At 42.9% G+C, this 13,213-nt stretch overlaps 1 protein-coding gene across 1 annotated transcript; it reads left to right on the top strand.

Annotated features, from left to right (window-relative positions):
* Positions 1 to 7,159: 7,159 nt before the first annotated feature.
* On the top strand, positions 7,160 to 9,697 carry Slitrk2 (SLIT and NTRK like family member 2). Its single transcript, XM_026411972.2, has one exon. The coding sequence runs from the start codon at positions 7,160 to 7,162 to the stop codon at positions 9,695 to 9,697; it is 2,538 nt and encodes an 845-aa protein (XP_026267757.1).
* The last annotated feature ends 3,516 nt before the right edge of the window (positions 9,698 to 13,213 follow it).

The raw sequence follows: 13,213 nt of genomic DNA, 5'->3' as shown, positions 1-13,213 counted from the left end.
CAGCATTTGCATCATCTTACAAGCATGTACTTTTTTGATTATTCATCCTAGGTGAAATTTCTGCTTTTCTTCTAATCTTAAAATAAAAGTATAAAAATCCAGGCAAAATTTCATCTTATTTATCCATTCTCTCACTGGCATTGCAATCAGGGATCTCTAAGTCCTTTAACAACATGAACCTTGCAATTGGAGAGATACATTTACAATGCTACCAAACCAAAGGATTAATAATCTGATTTTTATGAATTAACAGAATGCATTCAGATATGCATCTTTGGTATTCAATTATATTTGGACATTTCCCCCAACACAGAAACTTCTAGAAAAGTCAGTATAAAGCAGCCTTCAAATAAATTGGTACATTTACATTTTTCACACACTTTAAGCTCTCTTCTACTATAATTATCTATGCAACAACCCTCACAGAAAGTTCTGTATTGCTCATCATTTTTTGTGTGTGTATGCATTCAGGGCACCATTCGAAAAAGCTACCCACCTACTTGAAAATTTTATGCTGACAAAAAGAAAAGTCTGCTCTTTTTAAATTTTATCTTACTATCAGTGTGGTCCCATGTGGAAAGGCAGGTTGCTAAATTTTTTCTGAAGGCTGGTAAGCATGTGAAATTTGCTTACAAGGCTAATTAAAATTGATGTATGACATATATAGCATGGTTCCAGTGGATAAAATAAAATATCAGTTTTTAGCATTGATATTATGCTCTTTATCTAATCTGCATACAAGTTATTGCTTTTTTGTGTGTTCCCTTTGGCTAGAGAAACAACACTCTTCTCAGTAAACTGTCTCCTCTTTCCAGCATGACTATCTCATTATTTCTGCATTTGAATGGCCTCAAAGCTCTTAGTTTTGTAGTTGTGTTAGCACTCATTAAATAACCACATGAAAAGATGACATGGTCAGAAATGAGGTAAAGACAGAGAAGTACAGCATTAACTGCCCTCAGAGAGTAATAGCATCATGTGCCCAGACCACTGTATAGTTTGTACCAAACAGTGTGTTGGATGTTTTACATAAATAGGGATATTTTTAAAAGAAGAGCAATGTTTCTAAATATGTAACTGGAAATAGTCTGCCCATGTGCATATGTGATAACTATGTTCTTCTGAAATTGCTTATCTGAATGGCAGGGAAATTTCAAAAAGGCTTTCTCAAGAAGTAAAAAGAGCAGTAATGATCCTTAAAACCCAGAGATAAAATTATAAGATAATTCTTTGGACTATTACTAAAGTAAACTCCATATGTTCATAATATAAGATTATCAGCAATTTTCTCTTTAAAAAAAGACCCAGCATAGCACAATCTTCTTAAAAAACCATTATGGAAATAAAGCCAAGAAGAGAAGGGAGGAAGAAAGATTCCCAAGGGAAAGGACAGAAAGGAGGTGGAAATCAGAGCTGTGAGAACCTGGTTCAAATATATGGGAAATAATCTTGAAAACAGATAAATGCTAATGCAGATTCATTAGCTACAGAGCTGGGGAGGTTTTTTACTTTTTTTCTTTTTTTCTGATTTGCACTCCACCACCAAGCTTCTGGATATCCTGAATCATCTGAGATTTACCAGACTCTCAAAGGGTATGAAAAGGGCAGGGTGCTGTGATTGTTTCCATTAAAGCCAGTCTCCTCCAAGAGTAAGGGGAAAATTTTTTAGGGCCATCAAATAAAACTCCCTATTCCTGGCTGAAATTAATGAAACTACTTTATCCTGAATGCTCCAAGCGGGGAGGAGAGGCCCCAGGGAAAGCAGGTCTTGAGGGGAACCGCAATGCTCTTGACATAAACCTCACCACCTTCTTGAAATACTTTTTTCTCTTTAACCGAGTGCCTTCCTTTAATAGAATCACAACCTGGACTACTAATAAGAGGAAGAAGAAATGAGAACTAAAGGAAGCAAGGATGGCAAGACTTCCCTAGTAGATCCAGGCAATGTCGTGAAGAATAAAAACAATCAGAGTTAAAATTTGGACTGGTACGCTGCTGAGGGCTTGCTTTTGTTAAGGTATTTGCACAAATCTAGCCCAGCTTTATATTATTTGAAAATTCCTTGTTTACCATCCCAGTAGGAGGTCCTTGTATATCTGCATGCGGACTCCAGTGATTGGGCGCTTACTAGTTAAGGGAGGCAGCCATCCGGAGGGTGTCCAGCTTGGACGGCTGGCTGTTCTTTCTGCTCTTTTACTTGTCCATAACTTCCACCCAGTGGTCTTAGTTTCCCCTTGGAAGTGGAACTGACTGAGTGCCATCCTTATTTCACTTGGCCGAGTCCAAGCTGCAGCCCATGGTAGAAGCTGCAAGAGCTGGGCAGAGTTCCAGGCGAGAGGGGCCGAGAGGCGTGAGCGGCGCTCCACAGCGCTTGTCAGAGAAATGGAGCAGCGGCTTCTTTGTGGGCTGGTACATCCCCCTCCTGGGTGCACAGCGGGGACATTTGATCTTCGGGGGTGATTGATAAGTGCGGGAGAGGGCCCTCCGTCCCGTCCCTCGCTCCCGCCTTCCCCTCTCTTCCCTCCAGATCTTCTTTCCTCCTCCCTCTCGACTCCCTCCCTCTTTCCTGCCAGAAGCGCTGCCCTGGCGAGCTGCTCCAGTGGGGATCTGCCTGCTTTGGGGACACCGCCCGCACACCCGCCTATGCCCTGGCTCCCTGGCCACACTGGTCTTAGGCAGTGCCGGCTCCTGCGCCTCCCTGAGTCGCAGATGCTGCGGGTGCCTCCAGGGGAAGATCTTGGCGGCCGGATCGCTCGGTAAGTTCTGAACACTCGGGGATACCCTGGTGACTGAGCCATGAGCTGGCTTCACTTAGCCTCTCAGGATGAACCTGAGTGGGGAGGCTGGCTCAATCCACTGAGGGCACCTTATAGGCTACTGCTCTCTACCCTCAGTCCCTGCTCAGGCTTCCTCTACCCTGGACCGCTGCGCGGGTGTGGTCGGGACCCGCGTGTGTCTTGCAGCCCCATGGTCACCGCTGCCAGGGGTGGCCCACGGACCCGGTGGGAGCTGGGGCTCCCGAGAAGGCTCCAACCATCCACGGTTCCCAAACCCCATGGCTAGGGCAACGCGAGTGGCCGCCGTCGCGGCTGCCGGGCCCCTGGTTGGGCATCTTGAGTCTGGCGGCTACAGCGTGGGAAGGTAGGGTGGCGCTAGTGGCCGGTGCCCCATTCCAGGCACTGAGACCCCTGCTTCCTGGAAAAGTCCTTCAGCAATGGGATTCGCTTGGAGGTGCTAGGAGGATGGGAGGGCGATGAAAGGGTCTGCAGGCATTCGATCCCCCTCTCAGGTACCCCAGCCCCCAACCCCGTCTTGGCCTGATAGGTGGTTGTTCGCCTGCTGGCAGGCTACCTCTGAATCCCAGGGAAGCTTGGGCGATCTGAGCCAAGCTCTCTCCTCGGATAGAGGCAAGCGAGGTTGAGGCGGAGGAGTTCGTGTCTAATCCTCCCTTGCCTTTGCTTGGAGGAGAAGGAGCGTTTTCTTTATTTTTGCGTTCGTCCTTGCCTCTCTTGGGCTCCCAGTTCACCTTGAGCACTTCCATTTCCTTTCAAAGCCTGCTTTTCTTAGCAGGGTGCTGTGGCGCTTCTATCTGAGCAGCAGAGCCCAATGAAACTTACTTAAAAGTGTTAATCGGGTTTGAGGCTTTTGTTGTTGTTGTTGTTGTTGTTGTTGTTGTTCCCAGTAACTATGTTTCAGAAAGTGGCTGTGGACGCTCACACAGGCTGGAGACGAAATAGTGGTGGAAGGGTCAACCGACCCGTGTAGGAAGCTGCCCACATAATGAAGTCCTGTCACAACACCGCGGGATACCCGGTGTCACTCCCCCCAGTTAGCTTACCACCACATTTCCTTTATTCTCTAAGTGTCAAAGATTTCAGAAGCGCCAACCCCCAGTCTCTTTCCCTATTTTCTTCCTTCCCTCCCTCCCACTGAGATTTCTAGCAAAATAGTCTCTCTTTTCAAGGAGTACTGACAGCAGCATCAATGTCCTGAAGAGAATTACTATATTTAATAACTAAAACTAATATTTGATATTTAATTTAAATATAAAAATTTGAAGACCTCATCTATGTAAAATATAAAACACCACCACCAAAGCCTAGGTAGATAGTTCTCTAATTCATATTAAGCAGTGATAGACTGTTTGGAAAGCTGCTGGACTGGGAGTCAGAACCCATGTTCTCTTTCTAATTTTAGTTTCTTGAACTTAACCAAGTCAGCACTTTCCCTGGTTGAGGAATGTCCTCATCTATGAAAATAAATTTGACTTCTAAGGTATCATTGAGCTGTAATGTTGGCTTCTGTCTCAATGAGATATTAACCTAATTAGTGTTTGTTGAATGAATGAATGAATGAATAAATAAACCATCTCTCTCTAGGAATAATGTACTTTTAATATTTGGAAGTATGTAGAAAAGAATGTCCTTTACTATGAAAGGAAGCTTAATTGTGCTCACAATGCATCACTGTGTTTGCATCTTAGGATACAACTGCCTTAGAGATTAGGAGGCCATCCACAGCTGCCTGTGTCCCTTGGGACTGCTCATCTCAATGTTGCCCAGTGGCACAGAGGAGAATTTGGGGCTCACGAGGGAAAGCATCCTTCTAAAAGGTCACAAAATAATTACTGGGGTTAAGGGGGCTCCTGATGCCTGTTCCAAGCCTTTTCTTGGAAGGAGGAGGAGAAGGAATGGGAAATGTCAGAGAAAAATGCACAGGAGATTGCTAGAGCCACAGGTTTCCTTGATGCCTAGGTTTATAAATAACCCTAGCTTTTATTGGGGCAGGGGAAGATCTAGTAAAACTGCACAATCCTATGACCTGGTCTCAACAGGAAAGAATAAGAGAAAAACAGGAGGCTTTCCATTCTCAAAGGCTCATTTTGCCTGCATGAGGTTCTCTCCTGTGTTTGCCCAGGAAATAAGAACTTGTATCCACTCTATCTGCAGCAGGTTGGGGGCTGAAGAGGAAGGGAATCAAGCTGAAGTGTTCTACAGGACAGGGAAAGCATTTGATCAATTCCTTTCCTCATTCTCTTTCATTCTCTCTTTTTCCTGATATGTATACCCCTTCCCACCAGAGGCAGCCCACAGTTCTTCCAGGCAACAGCAGCTATTATTTACACCTTGCAAATAGACTACACTAGGAGACTCCTGGATCCTGAGGGTTGTAAGATAATCAAGGAAAAATGAGATAATGAAGGCAAACATCCAACATTTTCTCAGCCATTAGCAATGCACTGGAAAGGTTATTTGAACCCGAATTGGTGTCAAAGCTAGGAAGGAACAGGGTCTACTGTCTTTACCAAATGCACACAGGAAGGTTCAAAAGAAGCTTGTGGCATACCTAGCAACAGAACTAGATCAGAATTCAGGTGCACCAGGTCTTAGACCATGACTCTTTTTTACCTCTCCTTTCTTTCTCAGGAGCCAGGCTTACTGTACTGCCTTCCTCTGTTCTCCTTGTTCCCCTGGCCCTGCAGTCTGGGGGACTTAACAGGCCTTCCGTGGGCTCCCACTCGCAGCTGAGGTTCATCCTGGCAGTGCCTCTCTGACACCCACTCCTCTTCTCCTAACTCCAGGCAAAAAGCACACGTTTAAACCTTATTATCTAAATATTAACCTGGGGGTTATGTTTGTTTATCTCAGTTTTCAAGCTTATAGTTGCTGGGTTTCAGAGTCCAAGCAAATATGTGCATGGCCAGTCATCACCAAGAAATTAATTCTCTCACATTGAAACAAAGCTCTGTATGTAAATAAAGCATAATCCCCTAGGGGGACTCCTGGCCCTCCTACACAGTCACCCCACTCTCTGCACTGAGGGCATCTAAGCCAGAAGGCTGGGTGGTGGACATCAGTACTGTAGCAAACAGGCAAAAATCACACATCCTTCCTAAGAGGCTTTGGACCCTTGCTTGTGTCTGGGATGAGACCTGGAATGTACAGGTCACTGCCCTTATTATGCTTGTGAGGAAGAGGGTGTGGAAAAGACCACTCAGGGGTCTGAGAAGTTTTGGTGATGCCAGTGCCTTAGCCAGGCAGGTTCTTGAGAAACCCCTCTGCAGAAGCTTCTCTGGCTGCCAGCAGGGTTGGAGGTGGAGTAGTTCAGAATCAACTGACGCAGCCTGGAATAGAGCTTTGCAAAGCCACTTGCAGAGAAGGGAAGCATCTGCCCCACCCTCCCCCACCGTGCGCCCTCGATCCTCTGCCTACACCCTCCCCCCGTGACGTCATCCTAGCCCTGTCCCGGGGAGCTTGCTAAGCCTCTCAAATTCAAACTGCTAGACGCACTGCTGCCGCCAACATCGGATTGGAAGCGCGCGCCCAGGCTCTGCTGTGGTCGCCGCCTGCCACCCCAGCCGGCAGCTCCCGGACCTCCCTACGCAATTGCACCCAGGGTACTGGCAGCGCAGCTTCTCTGGGGCTCAAACCTTCGTCTTCCTCTTCTGCCGCCCGCAGGATTTTTAATTTATGCACACCCTTCCCCCAACAAAATTAAAGCAGCCAACAGAAAGCTGGGCATCCCCTCTGGAAGTGGCGTCTTCTTTTACCTTGCTCTCCCTCTCTTCCTGAAGATGCTAAACTCCTGGTGGACTGCAGAGGAGGGGGGTCCCGTCTTCTCCTGATGTGTGAGTACCCCTCTCCATGAGCTGTCTCTGCTCTCCCATCTCCACCCCCGCCGCCATCCCGATTCCTGATTTTCCCACCCCCCTTTTTGCGCAGTTAAAAAAAAAAAAAGAAGAAGAAGTAAAGCAATTTCTCCAGCCCCAAACGCGGGAGCCGCCCGAAATGTCTTAGAGATACCCCAGGGGAGGAGGAGGTGGGCTAGATTTAGTAGGACAAGTCATTACTAATGACTCCGCGGCTGGCTGCGACCCGCCGGGAAATCAGGTGCAAGCATGTGTGTTCGGGAACAAGTGTGTGGGTGGGCTGGGGGAGTGGGCAGGGAAAGGAGAGAAGAAACCGCTTTGAGAAAGCAGTGATTTCATTCTGCTGTGTTGCCCACCCCCTCATTCACCCTCCCTCCCACTCCGCCCTCTTGCTTTGCCATTTTAATCTTCCTTCCTTGTTTCTTTCTTCTCTGCATCCCGCTTCCTCCCCCTGCCCCCCACTTAAGGTTTGCCTGTAGGTACCTGAGCTGACACTGAAGGTGCCTAAAGATGCTGAGCGGCGTTTGGTTCCTCAGTGTGTTAACAGTGGCTGGGATCTTACAGACGGAGAGTCGCAAAACTGCCAAAGACATTTGCAAGATCCGCTGCCTGTGCGAAGAGAAGGAAAATGTACTGAATATTAACTGTGAAAACAAAGGATTTACAACTGTCAGCCTGCTCCAGCCCCCCCAGTATCGAATCTATCAGCTTTTTCTCAATGGAAACCTCCTGACGAGATTGTATCCTAACGAATTTGTCAATTACTCCAACGCGGTGACTCTTCACCTAGGTAACAACGGACTGCAGGAGATCCGAACCGGAGCATTCAGCGGCCTGAAAACCCTCAAGAGACTGCACCTCAATAACAACAAGCTGGAGGTATTGCGGGAGGACACATTCCTGGGCCTGGAGAGCCTGGAGTACCTCCAGGCCGACTACAATTACATCAGTGCCATTGAGGCTGGGGCATTCAGCAAACTTAATAAACTCAAAGTGCTCATCCTGAATGACAACCTTCTGCTGTCGCTGCCCAGCAATGTGTTTCGCTTTGTCCTGCTGACCCACTTAGACTTGAGGGGAAACAGGCTGAAAGTAATGCCTTTTGCTGGTGTCCTTGAACATATCGGAGGGATCATGGAGATTCAGCTGGAGGAAAACCCATGGAATTGCACTTGTGATTTACTTCCTCTCAAGGCTTGGCTGGACACCATAACTGTTTTCGTGGGGGAAATTGTCTGTGAAACTCCTTTCAGGTTGCATGGGAAAGATGTGACCCAACTGACCAGGCAAGACCTCTGTCCCAGAAAAAGCATTGGTGACTCTAGTCAGAGAGGCAGCCACCCTGATACACATGTGCAAAGGCTGTCGCCTACAATGAATCCTGCTCTCAACCCAACCAGGGCTCCTAAAGCCAGCCGGCCACCCAAAATGAGAAATCGTCCTACTCCCAGAGTAACTGTGTCAAAGGACAGGCAGAGTTTTGGGCCAATCATGGTATACCAAACCAAGTCCCCTGTGCCCCTCACTTGCCCCAGTAGCTGTGTCTGCACCTCTCAGAGCTCAGACAATGGTCTAAATGTTAACTGCCAAGAAAGGAAGTTCACTAATATCTCTGACCTACAGCCCAAACCTACCAGTCCAAAGAAACTCTACCTAACAGGAAACTATCTTCAAACTGTCTATAAGAATGACCTCTTAGAATACAGTTCTTTGGATTTGTTGCACTTAGGAAACAACAGAATTGCAGTCATTCAGGAAGGTGCCTTCACAAACCTGACCAGTTTACGCAGACTTTATCTGAATGGTAATTACCTTGAAGTGCTGTATCCTTCTATGTTTGATGGACTGCACAGCTTGCAATATCTCTATTTAGAGTACAATGTCATTAAAGAAATTAAGCCGCTGACCTTTGATGCTTTGATTAACTTACAGCTCCTGTTCCTGAATAATAACCTGCTCCGGTCCTTACCAGATAACATATTTGGGGGCACAGCCCTCACCAGGCTGAATCTGAGAAACAACCATTTTTCACACCTGCCTGTGAAAGGGGTTCTGGATCAGCTTCCAGCTTTTATACAAATAGATCTGCAAGAGAACCCATGGGACTGCACCTGTGACATCATGGGGCTGAAGGACTGGACAGAACATGCCAATTCCCCAGTCATCATCAATGAGGTGACTTGTGAGTCTCCTGCCAAGCATGCAGGGGAGATACTGAAATTTCTGGGAAGGGAGGCTATTTGTCCAGATAGCCCAAACTTGTCAGATGGGACCATTTTGTCAATGAATCACAACACAGACACTCCTCGGTCACTTAGTGTGTCTCCTAGTTCCTATCCTGAACTACACACAGAAGTACCACTGTCTGTCTTAATTTTAGGATTGCTGGTTGTTTTCATCCTATCTGTCTGTTTTGGGGCTGGTTTGTTTGTCTTTGTCCTGAAACGCAGAAAGGGAGTGCCAAGTGTTCCCAGGAGTGCCAACAACTTAGATGTAAGTTCCTTCCAATTACAGTATGGGTCATACAACACTGAGACTCATGATAAAACAGATGGCCATGTCTACAACTATATTCCCCCACCTGTGGGGCAGATGTGCCAAAACCCCATTTACATGCAGAAAGAGGGAGACCCAGTAGCCTATTACCGAAATCTGCAAGAGTTCAACTATGGCAACCTGGAGGAGAAAAAAGAAGAGCCAGCCACACTTGCTTACACAATAAGTGCCACCGAATTGCTGGAAAAGCAGGCCACACCAAGAGAGCCTGAGATGCTCTATCAAAATATTGCTGAGCGAGTCAAGGAACTCCCCAGTGCAGGCCTAGTCCATTATAACTTTTGTACCTTACCTAAAAGGCAGTTTGCCCCTTCATATGAATCTCGACGCCAAAACCAAGACAGAATCAATAAAACCGTTTTATATGGAACTCCCAGAAAATGCTTTGTGGGGCAGTCAAAGCCCGACCACCCTTTACTGCAAGCTAAGCCGCAATCAGAACCAGACTACCTCGAAGTTCTGGAAAAACAAACTGCAATCAGTCAGCTGTGAAGGGAAATCATTGACAACCCTATGGCATCAAAGGATGCTGCTCCAAACTGTGGGAAGCACTGCATTTGCTTTTGTGTTTGTTTGTGTTCTCCCTTTCCCAGTGTTAATGGGGGACTTTGATAATGTTTAGGAGATGGGGTGAAGCAATGGTATTGCTTTTGCAAGTTTTCCTTTAAATTATTTCTTTCTCACTCTTCCCCCACTTTCCCCCCTTTTCTTCTTAGGAACCATCAGTGGACATGAATGTTTCTACAATGCATTTTTCATATATTTTGTTTATGGTTTTGTTTCTATTTTCTTCTTTTTTCCAGTGTGGGAGTGGAAAGAGGAGATTATAGTTAATAACGAAGAATAGGCAGACTTTTAAAATAAAAATGGATAATTAGTGTATTTTTAGAAGATCTCCAAAGATCTTTTGGAACTATAACTTCTTTTGTAAATAATGATATTTGGCGTTTCCATCTTCAGTTACCAAGTATAGCCACTGGGCATCACTTCTTTGTGTTAAAGTGCCTTCGCACTTTAAGTACATTACTTAAATGTTGCTTTTAGCTTTGATAAATTGAGCATATTTTAATGTGTTGTATTTTTAAAATGAAAACACTGTAAAATAGATCTATATGTCAGCTATATTAAGTCAACGTACAGTTTGCTTGAGTTTTAGAAACCAGCCTGTCATGAAATGATTCTAGTTTAGAACTTTAAAGACTTAACTGTAAAATATTTGCTTTCCTCTGGGTTTGTTTTAAGTGTTTTTATTTAAGTCAACTAAGGGGATTTAACAGTGGACTAGAGGTAATAAGCCACCTCAGTTGGGATTAGTGATTCATTAATAAAATATATTTAACCCAATATCAGAGTGAATTGAACAATTAATGCCCTTCCATAAGTCATTATTTTACACTAACATGGTCAGTGTTTTAGATTATTTTCCTAATTAAGAATACATTACACAACTTGTAATATATTTTTTCTGCATTAAATTAGATATTTTTATATATTTAAATGAAAGAGTCTGTATTTCTAACTTTTTAATTGAAATTAATATTTTTTCTGCCTACTGAAACATTTTCTATAAACACACACCAGTAGAGGCCGCCACACACCTCATTTAACAAAGACATATGAGCCATTAAATACCTTGAAGGAAGACTTCAAAGGTGAGATTAAAACTTCCCAAATAAGTTCTCTGCAAATTCAAGGCAGAAGATAAAAATGTACACATTACTTTCTATTACTTTTAGGATTAAAGTTAGACTCAGAATTCTCAATTTTCACATTTTATGACAAAGCAGCATTTTCCTCCTGAGTTTAAATGAAACATTAATGGGGTGCTACCAAATCATGTACTATTTGCATCTCCAAATCAATTAGTAGTTACCTAAACCATGATAGTAAACTTCTTTTTCTCTTTTTGCCTTCTTTAGGCATATTTTACTTGAAAATTTCCTTGTCAGCTTGAGCAAGCCTTTCATTTTGTTCTTAGCATTAAAATGATTTTAACTAATCAAGTCTATATAACATTTATGAAGCCTTATTAGCCTGTAAATAATTTGAGATGCAAACATTATTGTGTGATTTAAACAAACAGCCCTTCTTTACAACAAAAAATAGTTTTGTTTTGTCTATTGTAAATCCTTATGCAACTGGGATGGTGATCTGCATATAAAGTAGTCCAGCTTTTCAATTCCTTATTAAAGCAAGTGATGGCATCTGAAAGAAGCACACTGTTTCCTTTTCATAAATAGGTTACTGCACATAATAATCCTTTATTATCATGTGGAGATTGAAGTGGATCCTGATAACTTACTTTTAAAGCTTTAAAATGACTAATAGTATATTGTTGGTCACTATTAACAATTCCTGCACTAGGCTTTCAATTAGAATCCAAATGTTTGGATTAATAACCACTGGTGCAAAATACTTTTTTAAACAATAGAAGATAATTGTATACATACATAGATGTAAAGGGAATTCAGGAAAAAATGTCCTTAACAATTTGAAATCTCTGAATATGAATATCTAGAGTGAGAAGCTAACATGTTCATTCTTTGATTAGAGATCAAAATTCCTGTTTAAATCCACTAGCTCAAAGTTGAAAATGGTGGGCTGAAATGGTCTACAAGAAAGTTTAATGTACAGAAATTTTACATTTCTCACAAGAAGAACTAGAGTATTACAACAGTTGAAGTCAGAGAAAGCTCTTGGATATCACCTTGTCATTGAATTACTTACATATAAATTTGAAAAATTTTTCTTGTGGTATAATTATAAATACAGAATACAGAAGTAGGTATATTGGAAAGTTACTATGAAGACAAATTAACAGATATTCTCTTTAAATTAGTTTTTAAGCTTAACCATATGACTAGAGCTATGGTCATAGTAATTTCACTTGTGTGTTTGTTATTATTCTCCTTAAAATGCTAGTGTCCTTAGAAAAATTCACTCATTAATCTTAAAGAAAGCTACTTTAACATTTATTTAGTTCCATAATAAGGCCTCCTGGAAGAACTCAAATTCTTAAAATATTTTCCTTAAAAATTGTGATTTAATTCTTTATTCTTATGTTTCTTAGATTCATTCTTTATTTACTTTAGGTTTTAAGACCAAATCATTTGAATGTCAAGACTATTTCACCTAAAAACATAACATACCATATACTTTGAAGCTTTATTTCCTACTGTAATCATAAAAAGTTTGAGTTTTATTAATGTATTTTCATCTCCACTGACCATATTGTTTTTCTTTATCCGTTCAAATGCTTTCAAACATATTTTATTTTAAGATTTTCATTTTTATCTCCTTCAGCTGGATTTTACTATTTCCCTTTCACTTCACATTCAGCTTCTAAAGGGTGTGAGCTACAGCACAAACGGTTCCAGCCAACAGAATGCAGTTCCCAGGGCCCTGCCTGTAACAGATCTAGATGTCTGAACCTACAATGGCAAATGGTAATTCCCTTTGATTCTAGCTCTTAATTAGTTGCTTTTACTGTTTCCAAGTATACCTCTGGCTAAATTTGTATTGAAATATTCAAAAGTTCCACTTCTCAGAATGGACACCATTGCCAAGAGTCTAATTTGGTGTGGATGGCCAACCTGTGTGCCTTGTTAGTTCCCTCCAGTATTTGGTGAATAAGGAAATGACCCTTGAATTTCCTCTTCTTTGTCATCTCACCTCTAAGGTGACTTAATTTTTCTAAATGATTCCATGTTTCCAAGGGCTCCGTATTTTATGGATTTTACATTTTTTTTTACAACCAATAAGAGAGGTTCTATAATTTGGGGGATCCTAAAATTTCATTTTCATTGTACACATTCCAGAAACCTACTGGATTGGATTGCTAGAGTAAAGAAAGTCTTCCAGACAATTCAAAACCATTCGTTTCTTCATCCACTCATTCATTCAATAAATGTTTCTTGAATGCTTGCTTCCTAGGTGCCAGGCTCTATGCTGTGTGTTGAGGGTACACAGAGATACAGCAGGCAGGAATTCTGCGGCCCCCACTCCACC

The sequence above is a fragment of the Urocitellus parryii genome, chromosome X (assembly GCF_045843805.1).
Source record: "Urocitellus parryii isolate mUroPar1 chromosome X, mUroPar1.hap1, whole genome shotgun sequence".
Taxonomy (NCBI): domain Eukaryota; kingdom Metazoa; phylum Chordata; class Mammalia; order Rodentia; family Sciuridae; genus Urocitellus; species Urocitellus parryii.
The sequence above is the reverse complement of the archived record's forward strand: the minus strand, read 5'-3'. Positions and strand labels throughout refer to the sequence as shown.